The sequence below is a fragment of the Somniosus microcephalus genome, chromosome 8 (assembly GCF_052327205.1).
Source record: "Somniosus microcephalus isolate GS21.2 chromosome 8, FLI_Smic_1.0, whole genome shotgun sequence".
Taxonomy (NCBI): Eukaryota; Metazoa; Chordata; class Chondrichthyes; order Squaliformes; family Somniosidae; genus Somniosus; species Somniosus microcephalus.
The window spans coordinates 16,113,902-16,140,578 of record NC_140994.1 but is presented as its reverse complement, the minus strand read 5'-3'; the positions used below and the strand labels follow the sequence as shown (position 1 = coordinate 16,140,578).

Genomic DNA, 26,677 nt, shown 5'->3' with positions numbered 1-26,677 from the left:
GGAAGGACGAGATCATTCTGGGCTATTCTTCGTAGCTCCTAGTCATCGGAGGCAGTGTAGCAATGGGAGGGGGATATTTTTGGAATCTTAATCTAAAAAAAACTGTAAAAAATGTGAAAACACATGTTTAAGACTTAATGCATGTGTTGATTCTTTTTGAATGTGGAAAATCTTCATCATGGAAAAATGCAGGCTTAGCCAGGGAAAACCCACAGGTATTAGAACAGTGCGGCTTCCCTGGCCAATAATTGAAACGCTTTCAGTATCCATTTTAGGGAGCATTTCAACGGTCTTGTACCACACGTTGACTAATTGAAAAACCTGAACCTCTAGTCTTGCTTTTACTTTTACAGTGCTATTTGTAGCTACTGTATAATTTGAAGTTTGGTTTGTTCAGTTTAGAAGTAAAATTATCGTTTAGGAGGTGCAACGGAGTAATTCTCCTGCACAAAGAAGTCATTCTCCTGCAAAAAAAAAAAAAAAAAAAATATTGGCTTAGATTTTGCTGTGAGCGGCGAAGGAACGGCTTTCGCTGTTCACCTCGCTTACAGCTGCCTTACCAGCATAGATTTCCAGTCTTCCGCTGTCTGTTTGAATTCGGCGCCCTCTACAGGGGATCTGTGGCGTCTGTGAGCAGGGAAACCAGCAGGGAAGCTGTTCAATCAATCAGATTGAAGAATCGTCACAGATGGCAAAGCAGGAAGTAATATAATAATGATAAAGGAACCAAAATAACGATTGGGTCATACACATGAGATGAAGTGAAAGAAATGAAAGAGCAAAACACAAACTAATATACATTTTTAAAATTATTTAAAAAAAAAATCTGTAACATTAATTTTCTTCCGAGGGAATGAGACGCCACACTTGTAAAATTAATTTTTCAGGGCCAGAGAGGTTGTTCAGCAGTAATTATAACTGACTACGCCGTTAAAAACTCAGTTACTCCTGATTGAACAAGACTTAACCTTTTTATCGGTCTTTCGTGCGACTATAGTGGGTAATTAGCCTAAATTTACACCCTAACGTTGATCTCTGTGCAGATTCCTGCAGTGAAGACAGCAACAGCGCTGCCTGTGGAGGAGCAGGGTATCACTGACAGCAGCTTCCGGATTTCCCAGTTTAACTGGACGTGTGTGGACGCCAGAAGTTGCTGTCAGTTTTATCCAGTAATAACGGCGAGTGCTGATAACCTCGCAGTTTAGTACAGCAAAATCCGGACCATTATTTTTAGCGTTTTTTTTGGGGGGGTTGGGGGGTGTGGTGGTTGGTGCTTATAGTGTACTCAAAACAACTTTTTGAAACCCAGCGAAGCCCATTGTAGGCTTTAATTCTGGATTGTCTTCATCCTTGCTAACTCTAGCTTGTTCTCTGTCTTGCTTTCATAGGTTCCAGAAAGTCATGATCTGTAATGGTCATGGCGTGGAGATGCCGGTATGGACAAATGTAAGAAATCACACAACACCAGGTTATAGTCCAACAGCTTTATTTGAAATCACAAGCTTTCGGAGCACTGCTCCTTCGTCAGGTGAAGTGGAGATGCATAAAAACACAGCTTATATAGTCAGAGAACTATATAAGCTGTGTCTTTATGCATCTCTCCACTTCACCTGACGAAGGAGCAGCGCTCCGAAAGCTTGTGATTTCAAATAAAGCTGTTGGACTATAACCTGGTGTTGTGTGATTTCTTACATTTGTAATGGTCATGGCTGAGTATTTGTTCACCTTGTGCCCTCATTTCCTTTTATAATGGGTGCTGTTTTTTCCTGAAGCTAACTGACCCATTTGTATTTCTCATGTTGTGTGCCTTTTATTTCTGGGTTTGTCCTTGGCTTGTGGTTGGCATTTGCTACTGGGAGATTTTTTTTGATTTGGAAGGGGGTGGAGTGGGGGCAACCATTCCACCAAGACAGACCTTCCCTTCTCTACAGATGTCTTGCATAGATTAGGGAGGTTTGTTCCAGATTTCAAAAAAATAATCTTTCTGTAACCCCTTTTAAAAATGAAGCTACTAAAGCAGTTATTATTTTGTCATGTTTTATGTTTGGTTGTTTTTATGTAGATGTTGAATGCAAACAACAAACCAAAAAAAATTGAAGTTGTGCTGGGAGTCATTGAGTAGCAGATGATGCTAGGATTTATGATCATCTGGTTGGATTCAAAACTGAAGCACTTGAGAACTAAATGACCAGGTTGCCACTACCTGTGTGAACTCTCAAGCGATGACATACAGTTACACACAATTCTATGCCATAGAAGCAGATGTTTAAAAAGAATTCCTGTAATTTGCAATAAGACGGCTGTAATGGATAACGGTATATTGGGGAGGAGTAATAAAATACATTAAGGTGGGTTCTTTTGACATTTTTAATGCCTATAAAAAAAAGACTTGCAATTATATAGTGCCTTATCAGCTCTCAGCACAATGCCATGGGATCAATGTCCACCCGAACCAGGCAATGCAGCACTCATTCAGTACTTCATTTGAGTGTCAATTTAAGTTATGTGCTCAAGCCAAGGAATGGGGCATGAACCTAGAACCTTGCTACCAACCGAGCCAAGCTGACATTTACATCTTTTGTCATGCTATATAAATCCCATTGAGTTTTGTACACAGTAAGTAAAAGCTTCAAGGACACCCTCAAAACCTCCTTGAAAAAGTGCAACATCCCCACTGACACCTGGGAATCCCTGGCCCAAGACCGCACAAAGTGGAGAAGAAGCATCCGAGAAGGCGCCGAACACCTCGAGTCTCTTCACCAGGAGCAAGCGGAAGCCAAGCGCAGGCAGCGCAAGGAGCGCACGTCAACCCAAGCACCCCACCCACACCCGCCCCTTCAACCACCGTCTGCCCCCCCTGTGACAGAGACTGTAGGTCCCGCATTGGTCACCTGAGAACTCCTTTTTAATGTGGAAGCAAGTCATCCTCAGTTCCGAGGGACTGCCTAAGAAGAAGAAGTAAAAGCTAATCAGTCATTCATTCCTGGTGCCGAATGATTCGTATTTCAGTCAGTAAATTTGCCGCCTTCACGCAAAGGGTAGTGGAAATCTAGAACTCTCTCCCCTAAAAAGCTGTTGAGGCTAGGTCAATTGAAAATGTCAAAACTGAAATTGATAGATTTTTGTTAGGTAAGGGTATTAAGGGTAGATGGCGTTAAGATACCAATCAGCCATTCAATGGTGGAATAGGCTTCAGGGGCTGAATGGCCGACTCATCTTCCCATGTTCCTGTAAAGGAGCAATAGCTAGAGAAGGCGAGGAGACAAACAATTTTTCTAGTGCCTGGGGTTCCAGAAGTTGTGTAATATGTGGCAATGTTTAAAACACAATTAGTGGATATATCCTGTCTAAGTGGGCTACGTATTTAGTAAAACACTATTAAGAGTACTGTTAAATCTGAAACCTGTTTGAGAATTTTTGAATTAAATGCCGGTTGCTTTTCTCCCCTTAGCAAATGGTGCTCAATTTGCTGAACAGTCAATGGAGTGTAACGACTTTCCTCCGAGTGCGATACCAATGAAGTGTACATGCAATAGGGAGTAGAGTAAATAGAATTGACTCATTTGCATAATGCTACATTAAATGGCTGAATGGACTTTGTTAGCATTGTTTATTTCCATCTCCAGAGCATAATTTCATAATTATTAAAATAACATTTACATGACTGGAAAACAGAACATGCTGGAACAGAACTCGTGCATGTAGTGCCCAATTTTAACCAGTAGACTGGGTTTCCTCTCTTGCTAGATGATCTAAAATTGTTCATTAATGCTGCCATGAGATAGAGATGAGTGAGTTGGAAGGTGGTTGCACGGTCTAATAGCTCAATCTTGTTCCGACATTTCATATGGGTCGAACATGACCTGCAATGAAAAATTGCTCTGCCTCACATCATTTCTGTATTTTTTATTGATCAAAATTGTGTGACTGGAATTTATTTCCTCAAACACATTTGCCTATGAAGTAGGTTACATATGAGCTGAAGAAGGTTTGAATAAACAGCATTTAAAATTGTATTATTTTGCAGTGTTGTATTTGGAGGCATTGCTGTAGTGCAGATAAGGCAATGTACATGTCTCCAGTACCAGAGGGCACCACCTTGTGAAATAGTTTTGTTTTCTGTAACGTGCCAGTGGTGCCCAAAGTGAATTGGAGCTCAGCCAGCTGTGTGTGCCAGCAATGCAGTTTTCACATTGCTGGCCGGTAACATCACCCCCTACAATCAGTTTTTAGAATGGTAAAGTAACAAATATAAGGTTAAAGTAGCTGTACATGTGCAGCCCTGATATTGCCATATACCACATAGTCATAATGGGGTGAAATTGCATCTCAATCAGGGTTTTTGCAGTGAGTATTCAGCTGTTTTGGCATTTTCAAAGCAAGTAGAAATAGTTTGGAGTTTAATTGGGTGAATTGATGTCCATTGACAACAACAGTATAGGTTTTATTATGGGTAATTGTTCAGTCCATGTTTTGTTGTGGCAATATTTTTGTATGAAGCAGTGGATAAATGTATTGGAGTTTTGTGGATCTATATTTGAATCTGAGCAGTAACTGGTGAGTGTCTCGCTTGAACATATAATTTATTTTAATTTTATGTACAAAAAGATGCATTTAAAATCTATTATAATGTTGCAGAAGCTTGAAGTGTCTTGACTCAGCATTGCCACTGCTGTGCCTGAAAGATTAGAAATCTTTATAAAAGAATAGTCTGTAGGACTGTTTTTTTCACTCTGGCCTAAGGTTAGCCTGTTCTAGCTGGCTGCTGGCACAAAGGTTGCCAGTAGACTGCTCCAGTTTGCTGTGGTCAACTCAATTGACTCTTTGTTTATTCATAACTGCCTGGCCAGCTTTGACCTTGCGCAGGGAGCCACGTGGGCAATGTGAAAAGTCTGGCCAGCAAATCAGATTTAAAGAGATGCATGTACTTGAAGGTGCGATATTACATATGGAGACACATTATTTCAAGCTTTACATAGTTTCAGAATAAATTTTAACTATTTAGCAGTGTTTGCTGGGTTGGGGGGGGGGGGGGCGCGCGAGAGGAAGAGGAGAAAGAAAAGAGATGCCAATCAAAAATTAAGTGCAAGGAAATGCCAGTATGATGGCACAAAACAGATTCTGTGGGCAAATAACGGAGTGATACAACACCCAAACCCACTGTTTGATGCTGGCAAAATAGATGTGTGATACGGTTCCCCTTTTTGACACTTCAGGGCAACCTCCCCAGAGGACAGTGGTGTACCATTTTTGGCAGCAGCTGGTGACCAGGCTCAACGCTGCATACACTGTCTGCAAAACATGGGAACAGATGCGCAAGAAGATGGCACACTTAAAGAAATATGGCAAAGGTAAGACTACCCGACAGTACCATGTATCGGGTAGATGGCCCAAAATTGCATGGCACAAAATATTGCCTGTTCCATATTTATTGCTTGCTCTTGTTGGGCCCTCCCACAAACTTGCAGCTATTTTATTGCATCGAATGCATATGCACACCTCAATAGGACACATCTTCAAGATGTAAAGTACAATTGATCGCCTTGCCACACTTGCAGCTTCCAAGGTCAGAACACCTCAGGTCGTTGTAAAACCCTGAGCTGCATGATATGTTGTCACTTACTGACACCAAGATTGGCGTGCAAGTTGTGTACATGTTTGTCATTGTGCATGTGCTCCTTCAACTTCTAGCATTTCAAGACTACTTTACTGTTTGTTCAATAAGATGGCACATGGACCTAATATTTCAGTGTACCTGGTGGCCTGGAGAAAAGATTAGTGTGCCAAAAATGCCTCTGATCCAGTGGGCCTCTTCCTCTGATGATACAGTAGCTTTCTCCCAGGGGCACTCGCTGCAAGTGGTAGCCTGCTCCATAAGGGCTTAGACCATGTTTATCTAGCAAGTTGTTACATAGAATTACATTACATAGAATTTATAACACTGAAACAGGCCATTTGGCCCAACATGCTGATAATGTTGAACAGATCCAGCTTACACAACAGGAGCACTTTCACAACTTCCAAAACCAGCTCCAACTCCAGCACCCTGCTGTTCTCCCCAAAACACAGCGGAACAGACCGAGGGGCTGACTGGCCTACTCCTGTTCCTATGAGTGAGTGGTCAATCTATGGACTAGGCTCCCTAGGGAGATGGTGGAAGCAGTTCGTATTGCTTCACTAAAATGCAAATGAGCGATTTTCCCCCCCCCCCCAGAAAATAACATTTTGGGATAAAGTATGAGTAATTTGAGACATGACATGTGGTAAGTGTAGCATGCTTGTGAGGGGAAAAAGGTGACTTTGGACCTATGGTTCCTAAAGCTATCCACCACTGGCGTGGTTCACCTTGTGTCACTTCTGGGTTTGTTATAGACTAATTGATAGAGATCGATTGCCATGTCGTTTTGCTACGTTAAAGGCGCTGTATAAATGCAAGTTGTTATAATCGGAACCCATTAAAATTAGTTTCTACATATGTCTCCCATGCACACATCTCCTATTTCATAACCCCCTCTATGACAATGGATAAAAGCATATCTTTTGGGAGCAAGACCTGGCCTTCCACAAACAAGAAGGAACTAATTGAATGCAAGAAGGATAATTGCTGAAAGTTCTACCTGCAACATAATCGGACAGGGCTAGGGCACTACATGTACCTCGGCCAGTTACATTTCCGAGTTCTAACTGGCCTTGATAGATGAGTGCTGTGGAGCTGCAGCCGCAATGGCACTCCACTCCACTGCACACATTCTGGTCATGGTTCTTTCTCCAGCCCTTAGGATGGTGATCTGGAAGGCTACCAAGACCATGACTTAGTGAACAGTAAAAGGGTGCCCTGCAGCCCGTAAAGTCACATGGTACTTGTTTCAAGTGTTGAGAAGATGCAGATGTGGTGAAAGGACACTTGCCACAACAAATGCGAACAAAGTAATTGTGGGACATTTGCCATCTGAACAACGTTGCACTTGGAGATGTGGGCCCACTTTCTGCAGGCTTAGCTCTGCAGGCTCAATACTAGGTGCTCGTGAAATGTACTGAGCATTTTAGCACTCATTGTATGCAATTGCAAGTGCTACGTAATGTAACCTGTAAAAATACCAGTATCAAAAATAGTGCCTAAGCTTTACTGAATTCAATGAAAGACATTTTAAAAACACCACTCTTTTTCTCCCCCATCTGCGCCCCCCCCCCCCCCCCCCCCCACAGACCCAAAAAGAACCTGGGAAATGAAACAAAAAAAACTGCATTTGTGATCTATGTATTTATTGCCCTTAAACAAAAATGAATAACTTTCAGGTGATAGAATCATAGAATGTTACTGCCATCAAGTCTGTGCAGCGGTTTCTTCACATCTGCCACATAGCCTCATGCTCTCACCTGCTTGCATACTCTTTTTATATTCCTCTTGTTCAAGAAATTATCTAAATTCCCTTTTAAAAGCATTCATTGACTCTGCGTTAACAGTGGTTTGTAGAAGAGAGTTCCACATTCTAACCACCCTTTGTATAAAGAATTTTTTCTCACCTGGCATTCATTTTTTTGTGATAATCTTAAATTTGTGCCCCCTCACTACTGCCTTGCAACTAGTGAAAACGGTCTATCACTATTTACCTTACCACAACCCTCAGTAATTTTGAAGACTTCCATCAGGGCTAGTGGAAAATGCCCTAAGGTCTCAAGTCACTCTTCCTCTCTGGCCGCATCCGAGTGAGCTTACGCTGCACATTTTCCATTGCTTCTATAGCCTTCCTCTAATGGATGCCCAAAATTGTACACAATATTTCAACTGCTGGATAACTGAGGTCTTGTACATGTTCAACATTATCTTCTTGGTTTTATATTCTATGCCGCTTGATACAAAACAGATTCTATTTTGTTTCTTCGCCTCATTTACTTGTGCTAACACCCTTTATGTTCTGTTCCCCTAATCCTTTTAAGGTGCATTTCCTTTCCCTAAATTCTTACTATTTAATGTGTATTCTGTTTCCCTATTCTTACTTCCAAGGTGCATTACTTCATAATTTTTTAACATTAAACTGCATTTGTCACCTATATCTACATGCTACAGTCTTTTATCATCGTCACAATTTAACCATACCTCTAATTTGGTGTTATCAGCAAATATTGATATTGTTTTTTCAATTCTTGAGTCTGGATCATTTGCCTGTATAGGAAATAAGAGCACCTGGCTACAGACCCCTGTGGAAGACTTGGCACATCTTTCCAGTCTAAGAAACGTCCTTTTACTCCTTTACTTTGTTTTTGTGTCTCCAACCATCTTGAGGTGGCCACACTCGCCTTAATTCCATGTGCCATTATCTTTACCATAAGTCCCACATGTGGTTTCTGATCCAATGTTTTTTGAAAACCCATAGGAAGCACATCCAGTGCATTTCCATTATCCATCCTCTGTTATTTCTAAGAATTCTGTAAGGTAAGCCAAGCATGGCCTGTCTTTAAGAAATCCAGATTGGCCCTGATTAACTCATGTTTCTTCAACTGCTTAGTAATTTCATCCTATTATAGATTCTAGTAGTTTACCAACAATTGAAGTAAAACTAACTGCCCTACAATTTCCTGACTTGCCCTTTTTTAAAGTGGGATGTCACATTTGCCACCCTCCTGTCCTTTAAAAATGTTTCCTTTTCACAATGTTGAAATGTTATAGTTGTAGTTTTCACTTTTTTCTTAGCTTCCTCCAGGACCTTCAGATGTAAACCATCAGGTTCCTATGATTTGTCTATCTCAAGTTTTGAATAACTTCTTTAGTACCATTTCTCTTTAAATCTAAAACCATCTGGATGTAGGTGTTGGGGGCACGATCTGCAAATTTGCAGATGATATGAAGATCTTTGCGAGTGTTAGGACTGTAGACGATGCGCGACTGCTTCAGGTGGCTCTTAATGTGTTGGGAGATTGGGCTCATGACTGGCAAATGATGTTTAATTTGGCTAAGTGCAGTGTTATGCATGTGGGCAGGGCGAATGCTCAACATTCATACACCATTAGGGAAGAGCATTAAAGAAGGTGGAGATAGAAAGAGATCTGGGCGTCCTAGTGCATAGATCTCTAAAGGTACATGAGCAATGCTGTGAAGCAACAGCTGGAGCAAATAGTGTTTGGGTGCATTCATAGGACAATTGATAAAATGAGGCATACTATTTTTGTCCTTGTGCAAGACCTTGGTCAGGCCTCACTTGGAATACTGTGTCCAGTTTTGGTCTCCTCCCATGGTGGGTTATATTGAGGCTTTGGAAAGGGTGCAGAGGAGGGCCACTAGACTAATTCCCAGTACTGTATAAAGCATCTTGGTTATCAAGATAGGCTAAAAGAGTTGGGACTCTACACTTTAGCGAAGCGTAGACATAGGGGTGATCTGATTGAGATTTATAAGATAATGAAAGGAATAGATTGTGTTCCAGTTGACAGTTTGTTCCAATTAAATAGGTTAGGGAGGACCAGAGGTGACAATTTAAAGTTGTATACGGTCAGATCCGGGTTAGATGTCAGGAGATGGTGCTTTTTCCAAAGAATAGTGGGCCTCTGGAAGAGGCTGCCGTCTCGTGTGGTGGATGCCGATTTGCTGAATTCCTTCAAGCGAGAACTGGACCTGTTTCTGGTTGGGGCGGACATCACCTTTTACAAAAGGTAGGTACTTCGGGGAATTCGGGGCCAGTGATCTCCTGGACTAATTCCGATCGCCTAGATGGGTCGGAGAGGAATTTCTCCGATTTTTTTTTTTTCTCCCCAAATTGACCTGTGTTTTGATCTGGTGTTTTGCCTCTCCCAGGAGATGGCCTGGTTTTGGGTGGGGTGGAGAGTGTATGTTGTGATACACAGGGTATCCCAATTGTGTGGGACAGACTGGATGGACCAGAGGGACTTCACCACCTGTCCGTCACTGTACGTTGTATGTTTGTAAATAGTAACTGCTACTCATTTCTCCTCTTCACCCTCTGGTTCTACAATCCTGATATCCACCTCCTCTGTGAAAATTGAGGCAAAGTACTTATTTAGTATTTCTGTCATTCCCTCACTCTGCACTCGCCTCTTTCATTTCTTCGCAGCTCTACCACTACTTTGCTGCTAGTATATTGTTTTATGCTAAATTTCTATCTTACTAATTTAGCTTTTCTAATCTCCGTTTTTGTAACTTTCTATATATTTTATTCATCCTGACTTTCATTCTTATCTTCCCTGTAAGTGGAAATGCTTTTTTTTAGTTTCAAATTTTATCTAATTTCCCTCCTCATCCATGAGACACTGGCCTTTGATGCACTCCCTTTTTTTACTTGAATAAACATTGTTTCCATTTCCTGTTTAAATATTTCCCATTGCTGATTTACAGTTTTGTTTGCCAACTTTTCCTTCCATTTAATGTGGGCAAGGTTTCTTTTTTTTATCTTGCTATAATTTATTTCTTCAGTCAAGTATGCTTGTCCTTGACTTTTTGTTTTTCCTTTTCTAGTCTTGCACTGAAGCGAATTATACTGTAGTCTCTTACTCTGCTTCATTACTTATGTGTATGCTATTGTATCAGTACAGTTCACTCCTTCCCAGTACCACATGAATCTGAATACTTCCCTCCTACACCATACCCCTCTGCTAATTTGACACTTCCTGTACTGGTTAGTGCATGGCACTAGTAGTAATCCTGAGATTGTTACCTTTTTAAGGTTCTGCTAAACTACTGGAAGCCTTTTTGGAATATCAGAGTCTTATTCTTCACTGTGTCAACGTGAATCATGAGCTTATGAGGCACCTGGGAGGAAACATGCCATATGGTTGCAGAAGCGACTGTCTACTCACACTACTGATTCTCCTGCTACCACTGTGCTCTTGCAGTTAATGCATCTTCTCCCTCCTTCCCTTAGCTGAGTAATCACCTATGCTTGTAAGTTGCCCCCCTCTATGTTGATCTCATCTGTGTTCTAGTTATCTAGCATTGTATGCCTATTGGACAGCTACAGATCACCAAGAGTATCCTTCATTACCGCTGTTCACGTCTTTCTTTCCTGCCAGCAGATGGTCACCCACTGCCCTTTTTCTTGCCTCACTTTTCCTCTCTTGCTGTGAGGTGAAGAGACTAGGAGAGAAGTCAGAAAAACAATTGGGACGGCAACGAGGAACTATGAAATTAAATTATCAAGGAACATAAAATAAAATAGTAAAATATTCTATAGGCACATTAAAAAAAGGGAAGTCGGGATGGGAATAGGGCCCATACGGTTAGGATAAAAACAGCCAGTGATCGCGAAATGGCGGAAATATTAAATTATTTTGCTTCAGTATTTACCAAGGAGACAGATCAAGTGGACATGACATCGGAAGATGAGATTAGGAATGATATAACCACTTTTAAAATATAAAGAGAAATATTAAATAAACACAAAGTGGATAAAATTAGGAGGGATTGTCAACACTGAGGAGGACTGCAACAAATTACAAGATGACATTAATAAACTTACAGAATGGGCATATAATTGGCAAGTGAATTTCAACGTAAATGAGTGTGATGTATTACGTTTTGGTAAGAAAAATAAGGTCACATATTACTTAGAAAATAAAAATCTAAATGGGGGAGAGGAATAAAGGGATCTGTGAGTACAAATACACAAATCACTAAAAGTTGTGACACGGGTCAATAAGGCCATAACACAAGCAAACCAAACACTAGGGTTTATTTCTAGAGAGATAGAGATAAGAGTTGAAAAGTAGAGAAGTTAACGCTAAACACGTATTGAACCTTGGTTAGACCACACTTGTGTTCAGTTCTGGTCGCCATATTATAAAAGACACTGGAAAAGGTGCAAAAAAGATTTACAAGGGTGATACCGATCAGGAAAGGATGATCAGGCTGGATCTCTTTTCTCTTGTAAAGAGAAGGCTGAGGGGTGACCTAATAGAGGTCTTTAAAATTATGCAAAGTTTTGATAGAGTAGACACAGGGAGTGTTTTCACTTGTGGGAAAATCAAAACTGGAGGCCATCAATAAAGATAGTCACCAAGAAATCTAGTCGAGAATTCAGAAGTAACTTCTTTACCCAGAGTGGTGAGAATGTGGAACTCGCTACTATAGGAAGTAGTTGAGGCGAATAGTATGGATGCAATTAAGGGGAAGCTAGATAAACATATGAGGAAGAAGGAAATAGAGGGTTGTGCTGCTAGTTAGATGAGGAAGGATGGGAGGAGGTTCAAATGGAGTGTTAAAGCCGGCATGGACTGGCTGGGCCGAATAGCCTGCTTCTGTGCTGTATATTCTATGTAAACCCAGTAACTTTGAGCTTTCCGGAATCCACCCAGAGACACTTCTTACACTTGTGTTGGTCCTGGACACTTGTACTTTCCAGAAATATCCACATTATGCAAGTTTTGCACACTAATGATATCCACTGGACTACATATGACTCCAGCTCGAAACTACGTGGTTGACCTTTAACGTCCTGGAAAGCTACTCGGTTGTACAAAAAGTCACTACAAAGCAGAAGACCCGCTAACACCATCTCATTAGAAATTCTTCTCGGGTTGGGTAATAAATGTGGCCTTGCTAGTGTCACTCAGAGCATAATATAAAATAAAAACCATCAAAAGTAAATTCATCGGAATATTGACGGGGATCGAAAACTGGACTTTGGACTTGAGATACTGGGACTACTTCCCTTGGAGCAGAGACGACCAAGTGGAGATTTTAAAAAGATTTTAAAGGCTTTTGATCAGGTGACTAAGGAAAGACTATTTTCTCTGATTGAGTTGGCGATGAGGGGTCATCAATTTGAAATTGTTACTAGAGAATAAGGAGGGAGTCTAGAGGGTTGTTAGAACATGGGAGTAGTTGAGGCATTGATCATCTTTTAAGGAAAGAGTAAATTTAAAAATTTTAAAAAATTTGAAGCAAATAAAGATAACCGGGCTATGGAGAAAGCCGGGCAGTTGGATTAGTTTTGAATTGGCCTAGGAAGGAGCCAACACAGACACAGTGGGTTAAATGACCTTCAGTGCTGTAAACTTCTATTCGGAACATAGGGACAGGAGTAGGCCATTCAGCCCTTTGAGCCTGTTCTGCCATTCTATGAAATCATGGCTGATGTGTATTTCAAACTCCATTTGCCCGCCTTTTCTCCATATCCCTTGTTACCCTTACTGAACAAAAATCTATCGATCTCCGTGTTGAAAATTTCAATTGACTCACTGTCCACAGCCTTTTGGGGGAAAGAGTTCCAGATTTGCACTACCCTTTGAGTGAGAAAAAATGTTTCCTGATTTCACTCCTAACTGGCCAAGCTCTCATTTTAAGTTTGCGCCATTTTGTTCTGGATTCCCCTACCAAAGGAAATAGTTTCTCTATATCTACAATACCGAATTCAAATCCCTTTTATCATTTTAAACATCTCAATTAGATCACCCCTCAACCTTCTAAACTCAAGGGTATACAAACAATGTTTACGCAAGCTCTCCTCAAATTAAACCTTTAAGCCACAGTATCATTCTGGTGAATCTATGCTGTACTCACTCCAAGATAAATATAGCCTTCCTGAGATTCCAGATAGGGTTAACCAAGGCTCTGTGCAACTGGAGCATCACTTCCTCAGGCTTGTATTACAACCACCTTGAGATAGAAAGGCCAACAGTCCAGTAGACTTTTTGATTACTTTTACACTAGCTTTTAGTGATTTGTGTACATGGGATACCAAAGTCCTTTTGCTCCTCTGCAGCTCTTATTCTCTCACTGTAGTGCCGCGATATTCAATGGGAGCACCCCAAGAGGGAGGGGGAGTGCTTCCAGTAGCGCCCCGCCTCTTGCTTGGGGCGCTACCATTGAATTTCGGGCGCAGGGGCACTAACTTTTTCGGGGCGCTAGCCAAGTTATCGCCCCAAAGGGGGCGTGAGCCAATTTCCCCCCCCCCCCACATTTTTAGTGACCAATTATTACAGAAGTTCCACAAATTATAATGCAATTTGTACAACTGAATGCTGTTGAAACTACTGTCGCCTTGAGACCAGAGGTCAAGTGTCAAATACATGGACCATCTCTCACTTCCTGATCAATCTTTTTCAAAAGTCCCTGTTCTTTGTCCTTTATTAGTAAGATGAGAGCAAATTAGTTTTATGTACTTTGGTACTTTATGCAGTGACCTGCTCAAAAGTTGCTATAATGCTCTCAAGTTACTTGTGCTAGAAGCAACATTGATACCAAGTTGTGTCAGAGTACCTTAGGGTTTACACTACCATCTGACACCAATTGCATTTTGTGATGTCGTAAAAGAATAGTCATCCTCGTTGGTTTATATTGAGGGCTCTACCTTCTCCCCCTCTCCCCCAAAAAATTAATCCAGTGTTCTTTCTGGTATGAAAATTCACTTACAATGTGCGTTTTTTAAAGATATGTTAGGCTTGTGATTATCCTTTGAGATGTGGCTGATTAACTTGATATTTTCTTAATGTAGAGTGGATTTAAGCCTCTGGATTGAAGTCCCAAGCGCTATTTACCAGTGCATGCAGTTTTCTCTCTAGTGCACGGCAAGGTCACTAAGTTTGTTGCTAGCTACTAACAGCAGAGGCCAGAGGACTTTATATGGAAACCAGGAAAGGATGCTCGATGGTGTCTGTGGGAATATTGGCAGATATCTAAAAACACTAAAACTACTTCTCCAGAAGGCTACAGTTTGGGAGGGGGATGTGGAAGGGTTCTTGAGACAAGAATGGAAACTTAAGGCTGTATTTATAGTTTGTCTGCTGTTTTTATTAGACATTCCTTAAACATCGAGAAATGTATGTTGAATAGTCTCTGATTTAAATTATGGGAAAATAACTTTTAAAAAGAAAAGTCTAGCACTTTGCTTATATAGATAACTAAATTTGGTGTAGGTCTAACTCGTCTGCTTTAGATAGATTCATCAGTGCAGACTGGCTGGTATTTTAACTATGCCCATCTGCATTTAAATGACTTCCTCTAAAACAATCAGATTAAGCAGCAGCTACTTTGGTGAGAATATCACTGTAATGGAATGGAAAGTTCATTTGAACTCTAATATTAGCCTCTGTGGTTTTAAAGTTACTTTGGAAAATTCCATCTAAATGACCACAAGCTGTGAATGGGAAAAATTTATTTAACTTCAGCCGTACAGTATCTGCAGGAATTTTGAAATGCCAATCGTGTTCCTGGGAAACCAGATGTTAAATTTTTTTTTGATAACGACTTAACTATTATGTGCGTATTGAATAGGTTTCGGTCACAAATTCGGACTTGCTGAGCTAATTTAATATGTTTGGCTTCTGACATCAGAATCTTGACATCTGTGTTCGTGGGAAACCACAGAGGGCAGCACAGTGCATTGCAAAAGTGGAGCATCATTAGACATGCTATCTTCAGCTTCATTGTTCTTTGAGCACATCTCTAATTTTTGTAAAAACAATAAAATCATATTTCCCAGCATCCTCCAATCTCATGCCACCAGCTGTGGGGGAAATTTTCTCTAACAAAATTGTTTAATTGATTTATAAGGAATTAATTATTTTGTTGCTCACGGCACACAGGAAATCGTTTCTCACTGTATCGTGATTGAGAAGTCGGAGAGAAACTGCTCCCAAGTTTCTGTTGATGTTCTTCCCTTGCTAGGTTTAAGGAAATGCACAAAAATAGTTCAAGATTACACTTTTTCAGCAGAGTTTTCTCCATCATTTAAGAAGTTTAGGAATTCCTATACAGAACTATAACAAAATACCTGAATTTAAGAATAATGTTTGTCATCTATGAAATATTAGACTGATTTCCCAGAAAAATGTGTCTTTATGTTTGTGCCGACCTGCTCCTTTTCCTTCATTCCTCCCCATGGGTAATTGCATGGCCATGCTCAACATCTCCACTAATGTTACTGCTCACAAATTGGGAAATCTCAGGTAAGAGCACCTGTCCTACCACTTTCAGTATGAATGTATGAGCACCATTAAGTGCAGTTTCACAAGAATTAAAGTATGGTCAAATTATATTCATTGTTATTAATTCCTAATACTGGCTTCAAAGTCTTCATATTGCAAATTACAATATTTTCATGTCTTTATTGATGCAGGTTGTGCATCACTGCTCTTGTGAAAATTAAACCATTGCAAACGTTTGGTGTGACATAAAGGTGGCCAGGCATGTAATTAAAAGCAGGCAATGTTTTCATTCACCCAGTCATTGTGAGAATTTAGCTATGTAATAATTAGATTTTTTGCATTCTTTCTCGGTCAGATCCTGTCGGATTCTGAAAGCATCGGGATAAAAAGCACATTTTAGAAAATAGACAAATACAACTATGTTCCAAAAAATTAAGGGATAGAATTTTGTGCTTTATGAATTAATTTGTGAAGCTCCACATGATAAAATGGCACAATATGACTGGAAAAGGCATTGTGTATTCTGCTAATTTGCTACAATCCTAAATAATAGATAGAAATAGCTGTAAGGTTATTGGTATCTTTGCCATGTGTTATCCTGCTGAATCGAGGAAGGTTGATAATTGCAACAAGTGTATAAGCTCCCTGATGTGAAATTGTGAAGTTTCAGTCCAGTGATGTAAAAGGCAAAGTATTGCACAAATCCACTCTTCCTATTCATGATGCCTTTGGAGTGAAACTATATGTTGGAAGCCAACCCTTCCCTTATTTGCCAACAGCACTTTTAAAACATAACTCCATAATGAAGGTGGCTGTGTAAGTGTACAGATACCTTTTTGGTAACATTTATGGGCACTTTAATGTAATGCGCTTCCCTTTTAAATTTTGTTCAAGAATAGATTAAAAATATATATTTTTAATCTTGTTAACTTATTTCCGCAACTACTGTATTAATGCTTAAAATGTGTGTGAATATAGTACAGGGTAGTTTATATGCTGTACAAGCCACCTGGTGTTCCTTCTGTTACAACTCTCTCATGCTGACATTGAAGACTTTGTCAGAACTAATGTCTGATATAGTTATTGACCGACTTTTTGAAATTAAGAGGCACAGTATTGTTTAACAATCTTATAATCAAAAACCGGTATTTATTAAGATTTGTTGTGATGCCAATAAATGGATTGAAGCAACCTTTTGCTTTGCATGGTTATTGATTTGAAGTCCATAACCTGTTCCTGGTTATGGATGGTATTGGATAGAGGTTATTTGTGGGTCAGCCTAACATTGCAATATTTCATTTTAGGGATTCTGAATAATAAAAAGAAATATATGATCTTAAAAAGACATTTCTACTCTATTAATACTTAATGCTATTTTATTTTTGGAGCATAAAAATGGCTTTTTGTAATCTTCCGTCTTGGTGAGAAAGCATTATAGTTCAGCCCTTGGCCATCCCTGTACTTGCAGTATATGTTACTCCTCACAATCCCAGTGGAGAACCCAAGTGTAAATGCCCGTTAAGACTGGGTAGTGAACTGTAGTCTCCTAGCCGATTTTATGGTATTGTACAGATTTGGACTGCCCAAATGAAACCTAATGTGACTTGCATTATTTTGAGAAGTGAGAGATGCTAGATCATGGTTGCAGAGTGGTACTAACTTTTAACTGGCATGTATGATTGACTGATTTGTTGATGTGCATTCAATTTGACTGCATATTATGAAAACTAAGCTCCGATGTTTGCAATACTCGGTGTGTGGCTTCAAGAGCAGCGTGATGCCACATTTCAAGGCTATTTTTGATTGTGACAAGGTGTACCTTATGACAAGTGATCACTCGTGCTTTTTTCCAAAATATCCTGAATAAAAGTGGCAGAAAAAGTCATCTTAAAAAAACAAAATGACCAACCACTATAATGCCAGAGTTAAATGTGAAATTGTGTAACTTCCAGCCCTTTGATTATGGATATCAAGTCCATAACTTGTCCGATGTCTTCACAGCATCAGTTGTACCCAAATGCCAGCATAGCAACCAAATCACCATGTGAAACTGCATATCCCTGTCTGATGTATGTGCATAAGGTTAAAGCCTGCATTTCATTTGCCTTTAGCTATTTGTTTCAGGAAAAATTATACTCTTAAATTTCTCATTATATAAACACAGAACCAGATAAGTCCCAGTGTGGTAACGTACATTTATACTACTTGTATACTTTATTGAGTGAACTTGAAAGGACTGTTGTAAGTTTTAAATGTAAGTTTAATATGTTTTAGTAACTGCCAGCTTGGCTCAGTTGTAATGTCACTCCAGGACTTGAGTACATCATCAAGGCTGACATTTCATTGGTGTACTGAGGGAGTGCCGTCTTTTAGATGAGCTGTTAACCAAGGTCCTGTCTGCCTGCTCAGGTGGGTGTAAAAGATCCAGGGAAGAGCAAGGAGTTCTTTCCAGTGTCTTGGCTGACATTCATCCTTCAACCAACGCCACCAAAGCAGATTAACATTCATCCCATTGGGATCTTGTGTGCAAGTTGACAGCCATGTTTGCCTACATAAGTGATTGCACTTCAAAAGTAATTTATTGGTTGTGAAACAATTTGGGATGTCCTAAGGAGGCAAAAGGCTCTATATAAATGCAAGTTCTTAATTTTTTTTAATTTGCAATTTCAATTAGGAATTCAGTCACCTAATTCAACCTATATAGTCTCTGTCTTATCTTTGGTCTGCTACAGTGAGTCATGTTATGATCCACCTTCTCATTTCTCATGCTGTCTGGATGCTAATAGGTGTGACTGTACTATGCAGTGTATCCATGTACAAAATAAAAACTCGCAGTGTGGCATGAGCTGATTATTTTAACAAAATGCATTTTGCCAATTAATTGGTAAAGTTTTGACTTCAACATGTTCCTTTTTATCACTTCCATTGTGTCATATGAGGGGGGAAATTGGGTGTCACTCATGTTTCAAAATTATGGCTAATATGTAGGTAGAGAAATGTTTTGACTAACACCAAAATGGAAGCATAATAGGGCAATATTAGAAACTGGCAGCAGAGCCTTGCGTTAAATTTAGAACATAAGAACAGGATTGAGCAATTCAACTCTTCGAGCCTGCTCTGCCACTCCGATCATGGCTGATCTGTACCTCAACTTCATTTATCCCTTGATACCTTTACCGAACAAAAACCTGTCAATCTCAGTCCCAGCATCCAGTCTTCTGTGGGGAGAGAATTCCAGATTTCTATTACCCTTTGTGTGGAAAAAGTACTTCCTGATTTCCCTCTTGACATAGCCTAGCTCTAATTTTAAGATTATGTCCCCTCGTTCTTTATTCCTCCCACCAGAGGAAATAGTTTCTCTCTATGTACCCTATCGAATCCGTTTAACATTTTAAAGCATTTCGATCAGATCACCCCTCTTCTATATTCAAGGGAATACAAGCCAAGTTTATGGAACCTATCCTCCTAACTTAGCCCTCTAAGCCCCGGTATCATTCTGGTGAATCTGTGCTGCACCCCCTCCAAGGCCAATACATCCTTCCTGAGGTGCGGGGCCCGAAACCGAATGTAGTACTCCAGATGGGGTCTGGCCATGCTCTAGAAAACTGAAGCATAACCTCCTCCCCTTTGCAATCCAACTCCCTTCAGATAAAGGTCATAGCCTTTAGCCTTGGTGCAAAGAATAACCTCAAAGTTAATGCATCAATTTATAATATGAACTGGCACCTATTGCAGTAAATACTGAATCCATTGACGCATTCAAATATTAGATCAGTTCCTTAACAAGGAATGGATGGATATTTAGGTTAGGAAAATGACTTAAAATCAACCAGGTCCTGCAAAAGATAAGCTTCAGTAGTCTTTTCCCATACCTGCATTCTTAAGATGTTCCAGACATATTGCTGTGTCACTGCCTCCTCTGGGTAGATGGGGGGAAAAAAGGACTTCACCACTAAACTGATCTTTAGTGTTACTTAACAAATGCAATGGAGAAAGAAGTCACTGAAAGGTAACATATGAATTGATTAATGATCTCATTAAATGGCAGAGCAGGCTCGAGGGGCCAAATGGCCTACTCCCGCTCCTATTTCTTATGAGATGAAAATTACAAGCTTTACTCTCTTGCGTGTTCTTGGAACGTAAATTACAAGCTTATGCAGTCTGATTCTCATTGACATACAGTAGCTTTAACATGCATGACAGATTAACTCTCATTTACTGAAGTCGCAAATGAGTTTAAGTCCTGAAGTATACTCTCAGTCACACACATGCCATTTTGTTCCCCCTTTTCTTCTGCCAATTTCCTCTCTCCTCCTCTACAGGTATCGTCCCCTTCCTGGGTTTAGTTCCATGAGTGGGTGGCACCCTTCAGTGTTTTGCATAAATTGCCATTCTTCATGTGTGAGGCCAGACAACATAAAAAATAAAACCTACCAGATATAGCATATTGAAATAAAATGGCTCATTTTAGACTCCCGCAGTGGCTCAGCTTTCTAATCTGCGGTTGGGGTGGGGGGGGGGGGGGATGGGGGAAGGTGATCATAGTTGAGCCTGATGTTGACATTACATGACATCCACATATGCACACTCCGAAGGGGTAGCTGGAAAACGACCAGAGACAGGATTCAGATTTGTTTTAGCTGCCCCCCACTCTTGGCGTGCTGAAGCCAGTTGTAGACACCCTCCTTCCATCTCAACTTGACGCAAATCAAAATTGAACCTGTGACTTTCATGGCTTGATTACTTGCTCCCTTAGTCAGCTTGAGCCATTGGGGGGGGGGGGGGCAAAAATGTCACTTTAAAGGCAGATGTGTTGCCGCGTATGGGTGTTTGATTCAAAATTTGTCACGGCATTAGAAACAGTTAATATTCATCAAAGGGCCAATAATTAGTTGTCTGTTCTTGGCCTTTGCAGTTTTCCCATTGGGGGTCCTTAGCTGTGCCCTGAAGCCTTGGCACAGAGGAAAGCCTATCACTTTCTCTGAGAGGTACATTATGTTAAGAAAACCTAAGGTAGTTTCTGAGTGCCTTTGAAACCTTAATGTGCTCGACAGTTTTATTTAATTGCAAGATATCCTTTTGATCTTCAAAGCAAAGAAGGGACATTACTGATGCCTTATATTGAGGATTCTTAATTGAATTTCTGCAAGTTCTTTCTGGGGCTAGTGCAATTATCTGTGAATATCTAATTTTATGGATAAACTACATCATGGATATTGGCCCAAAGTAAAAGTAGCACTACAGAGAACATTAGACCATAAATAATACGAGCCTGCTCCGCCATTCAATAAGATCATGACTGATCTACCTCAACTTTACTTTCCCATACTAGCTCCCATCCCCTGATACCCTTAGTATCCAAAAATCTATTGATCTCGGTCTTGAATATACTCAACGACTGAGCATCCACAGCTCTCTTGGTAGAGAATTCCAAAGATTCATAACTCTGAGTGAAGAAATTTATCCTCTTCATCTCAGCCCTAAATGGCCGACCCCTTATTCTGAGACTGTGACCCCTGGTTCTAGACTCGCCAACCAGGGGAAACATCCTCCCAGCATCTACCCTGTCGAGCCCTTTAAGAATTTTATGTTTCAATGAGATAATCTCTTATTCTTCTAAACTCTAGGGACTATAGGCCTAGCCTACTCAATCTATCCTCGTAGGACAATCCCCTCATACCAGGAATCAGTCTGGTGAACCTTCATTGCACTCCCTCTAAGGCAAGTATATCCTTCCTTTGGCAAAGAGACCAAAACTGTACACAACACTCTGGCGTGGTCTCACCAAGGCCCTGTATAATTGTAGTAATACTCCAATCCCTTTGTAATAAAGGCTAACGTACAATTTGCTTTCCTAATTGCTTCCTGTATCTGCTTGTTAATTTTCAGTGATTCGTGTACAAGGACACCAAGGTCCCTCTAAATACCCTAATTTCCCAGTCTCTCTCCATTTAAAAAAAAATTCTGCTTTCCTACCAAAGTAGATAACTCCACATTGTATTCCATCTGCCATGTTCTTACTCACTCACCTTTCTATATCCCTTTGCAGTCTCTTTGCGCCCGCCTCACAGCTTAGTTTCCCACCTAACTTTGTAGCATCAGCAAACTTGGATACATTGCACTCGGCCCCCTCATCTAAGTCATTGATGTAGATTGTAAATAGCTGAGGCCCAACAGAATGACACATTTTGCAAGCTAAGTGACAAAGTATGATTTATCTGCCTGTTGCTGCTTTTGTTTTTGCTTCTGCTAAAGATTAATAGTTGTAACCCGGGGTATATGATTTGACAGTTTATTTTCCGTCCATCGGAGAGCTCTGAAATAACTTTCTAGTCTGTATAGAATGGTAAAAGCAGCTATTCGTCTGGGGGTTGCTACCTTCCAAATTGCTTCATGTCTGGGGCCAAGTTTCAGTTCATGGGGAATTATGGGGAATATCTCCTTTGTGCTGATATAAAAACAACTATCTGGAGATTGCTTGAATTTTAACAGTATGCATAGAGTGAATGAAATTGAATTAGCTCAGAGATATGTGAAGGGATCTGGGAGCAATCGTAGACGCATCATTGGTAATAATAAAAGGAGTGGATGATAACATTTGATGCTAAGCTTAAGTGATTTGTTTCAATAATTGATTTATGGGCAATTGCTGAGGGAGTTTGATTCTGTGCAGACGAAGATATTTTTCTGTTGACTTGTTACATGAAACCAGTTGAGCCGCACTCAAAATAATGTATATTATTCATGTTCTGTATTACTTATGAGTTGGATGTTTTGAAATCATCTGTAAATATTTAGTTCAGTGGAATTCATGCTATGGCTTTAAATTTGCACTGTTATGTAGGTAAAGATTGCTCAATTTATGCACAGTAAGATCCCACAAACAGCCAATGAATGAATGACTATCTGTTTTTGATGGTATTGGGGGTGGGGGGGGGGAATGTTGGGCTGGACACAGCGAACAGCAGATGAGGCCTTGGTTTAACATATTCTCCAAAAGACGGCGCCTCCCACATGGCAACTTTCCATCAGCACTGCACTCAAGTGCCAGCCTAGATTATGTGCTCAAGTTTTACCACATAGTGGAAGTCTGGAACTATATCCTCCAAAAGAAAGACAGACTGTGGGTACTGGACCAATTGCAATGTTGCTATATTTTCTATCAAACTTTTATTTCTGGTCTCTGTTTCAGTCACTAATTCTGGAAGTGTGTTCCACAACCTCTCAACCCTCTTTGTAAAAACAAAAAAATCTCCTGCACGCTCCACATTTAATCGTATATCTATGCTCCCTTGTTTTAGACACGATTACTGGAAGTCGTCTGTAATTATTCTGTCCTATCCCATCATAATTTTAAGCATCTCTTTCAAAGCGCCCCGTAATCTCCTCTATTCTACTGAAAGCAGCCCAATTTTTCAAGTCTTCGTATTTGTATTTCTTCACATCGGGAAGCATCCCATTGAAACTGTGTAGCACCCTCTCTATTGTCTTAATGTCCTTCCTACAGTGTAGAGGCCAAAACCGCTGCAAAACTCCCAACTATGGTCTTACTAAGGTTGCATATAGAATCACGATTACACCGTGACTTTTATATTCTATAGCTTTTGCCATAAAACCTCCTATTCCAATTCTTTTAATGCCCTGTAAACCTGAATCCTCAAATCCCTTTGCTGCTCCATGTCTCATAGCTTCCCCCACCCCCCCCCATTGATTTTTTTTTTACCAGAATGCACCACCTTGCATTTAATGACATTGAATTCTACTTGCCACGTTTTAGTCCATTCCACCATCTTATCAATGTTTCCTTGCAGCTCCTTCGGATCTCAGGATTATTTTATATGCCTCCTATTTTTGTATCATCTACAAATTTGGACACAACTCCCTTTAACCTTGAATCTAAATTGTTGTTATGCATAGTGAACAAAAGTGGTCCCAGAACAGAACCCTGTGGGACACTGCTTCTGAGACCTGCCCTTAAATCCTACTGCTTCTACCCTTCTAATCAGTTTTAAGCCAATTTGCTGCCCTTTCCCTAATTCTATACCATTTTATCTCTCTAATCGCCTCCTGTATGTTAACTTGTCAAAGGCTTTCTCAAAGTCCATATGTACCGCATTCATTGCATTCCTCTCTCCCACCATATCTGTCAACTCCTCAAAGAACTCTACCTGGTTTGTCAGGCATAATATTCCTTTCTGAATCTGTTTTGGCTGCTTCTAATGATTTTCTCCATCTAAATATTCAGTAATTTCATCTTTAATTAAATATTCCAAAATCTTCCCTGGCACATGTTAGACTAACTGGCCTGTAATTACCCAAGTTACTTATTTATGAAAATGGGTATTATATTGGCCACTCTCCAATCCTCCAGCACACCTCCATTCGCAATAGAACCCTGAAATATAATTTCTAGGGCCTCCACTATTTATTTCCCTCAGGATCATTGGGTGTACCCTGGCACTTAGAAGTTAGTTAATCTAAAGGAGCTTAAATATTTTCCTTTTATTTATTATAATCTTTCATCTTGCTTTTAGCTAATTCCAGATTTACCTCTTCCCCAATATCCTGTCAATGAATTGGGCTGCAGTTGGTGAATTTGTACAAAAGCATGTTTGTATCTATGGATAAGATTAGTCCTGCAGGTATGCATATGCTATGCTTCACTTTTTATCATGCCTTCAGGAATACAGTAGGTATATATAGAAAATGGTTTGATTTTAACTGCTGTTGCTTAATCATGTTTTTATGCAATAATGCCATATTTTAATCTAATCTAAACCTTTATTTCTCCATGGCCGTGCCCTCACTGTTCATATTCAGATAATTTTTACAGATGAATTCTATTAATGAATTGGGCTACAGGTTGGTAAATTTGTACAAGAACATGTTTCTGTCTGTATATATGAGTAAACATAGTCCTTCAGGTATGCATATGCTTCACATTTTATCATGCCTCTAAAGTCACCATGGTTTACATTAATCTTTCTTTCTTCCCTCCACCCTTTGTAGGTAAATCCCATCTGGCAATAGTACAGAGAGTGAACAATGAAGGAGAGGGGGATCCATTTTACGAGGTGCTAGGTATCGTCACGCTAGAGGATGTAATTGAAGAAATTATCAAATCAGAAATCTTGGATGAAACAGATTTATATAGTGAGTGTTCACAGTGTAATACTTGTGCTTATACGTGTGCTATACAGGATCTTGCAGACATTGGTGTGGACTAATAATTAGATCTAGTTCCATGTTTCTTTTTAAGGAGAAGGACTTGAGGGTAAATGAAATATACAGTGTACAACTAGTTCCATTGCAGGAGTAAAGAAGCGTTCATTCTTCATTTAAGCATCCTATGCACACCATAGGAGGAAAGCCTAGCTTGGTTGGTTTTTGGAAAATGTGTGATTAACACGTACATAAAACTCTTGTTATGAAATAGGTTGTGGCACAAGTTGTCTTGTATTCTCATGTTCTATAAACTGTGCTGCTTTAGACCAGCACATGATCTCCAAGCATCCGCATAAAAGACAGCCATAAAACCAGAGGAAAACAAAAAGGCCATCAAGGGAGCTGAGGCAAAATGCTTGGAACTTTAACACTCTCCACTGTGTAGCTGTTTGGCAAGTCAGCTGGCACTGATCTGTGTAATAATGGGTTAAAAGGGTGTTTGCTTTCATTAGAGCCTGATTTCACTGGGGAGCTATTAAAGCTTTGTATTTGGTCTCCCATGGAAGCAGGTTTTATATCTTTAGTATTGTTGATGTGAGTCAACCAATTGGGAAGTCTGGAAATTGTGGAAGTCTAATTTATAATTTAATGAGAAGCCTAGTCACGCAGATTTAACCAAGTGAAAAAAATGCTTCAAGTGGGAAATTGATGAGGAAACATCTTGGTCCAAAACCTCGAGTTAGTGCTGAATATTTCAAATTCCACCAGAGGAACTGGGACTAGGATGAGTCTTTTAATCAGATTTTGGATGAATTCGCGACAATTTGGTGCATTTTTGGAATACAAGTTTGTATGTGGGCTCTTCAAACGCAGTTGGGAATAAACCTTCGGTAGAATCTGATTAAACATTGAATCAAAAAGAATTTGATATTGCCTTGAATATGGAGACTGTGTAGAGATGAGTGAATGTGTTCCAACAGCAAACTACACCAAATAAAATGAGAGCAGAATCACAAAGTGGGGAAATGAATAATGATGGCTGCCAGCTGTGTCATGTGATTGGGCAGAGAATGTGTTCGGTTTAAATGAAAACATGAAACCTGGGTAAAGGAATTCTTAAGAACTGAGGATTATCATGTGTAAAGCAGAAAGATAATGTAAGTAAAGTAGAAAATTAATAGTTTATTTTAAAAAAAAATAAACCACATTGCTTTAGATTAGTAGAGAGGAAAGGAAAATGTCTGACTTCAGTTGTGAAACTGCATCTACTGGGAGAAAGGAGTGGTCAATCTATACTCTGAAATCAGAAGCAAAATGTGATATCCTTATCCCTTTAGAAATGGGATGAGAAGCAGGCACACCATTACCCATTTTACAAGAGAAGCCTTACATAAGAAATTATAAGTTAAGCTCTAGGACTGTGACACCCAAGAGACAGTCAATAGGCCAAATGTGGCCTGTAAGCGTTTCTTGAACCAGCTCGTGAAGCTGTTGTAATTGCTCCTTCTATGCCACTGTGTAGAAAGCTGGCTCCAGCACCTTCAGGCTGCTTAAAATCTGCCAGTCAGCACAGCCTATTCTATTCCTCAAGGCTTGACAGATAAAAGAGCTGAAGCATTCTCCACGTTCCTTGAGC

The 26,677-nt window shown here is 40.0% G+C and overlaps 1 protein-coding gene across 4 annotated transcripts in view; it reads left to right on the top strand.

Moving 5' to 3' along the window:
* The window catches only part of LOC147113337 (metal transporter CNNM2-like), a 182,431-nt gene that overhangs the window by 97,889 nt on the left and 57,865 nt on the right, over window positions 1–26,677 (top strand). For 2 of the 4 annotated variants that reach the window (XM_085994282.1, XM_085994281.1), the window contains exons 2-3: window positions 5,217–5,351; window positions 24,886–25,029. In XM_085994282.1, the coding sequence (XP_085850408.1) occupies window positions 5,217–5,351; window positions 24,886–25,029 (279 nt within the window). The remainder of the gene's footprint in view (window positions 1–5,216; window positions 5,352–24,885; window positions 25,030–26,677) is intronic. The other 2 variants (XM_085994285.1, XM_085994283.1) reach the window with 1 other exon arrangement.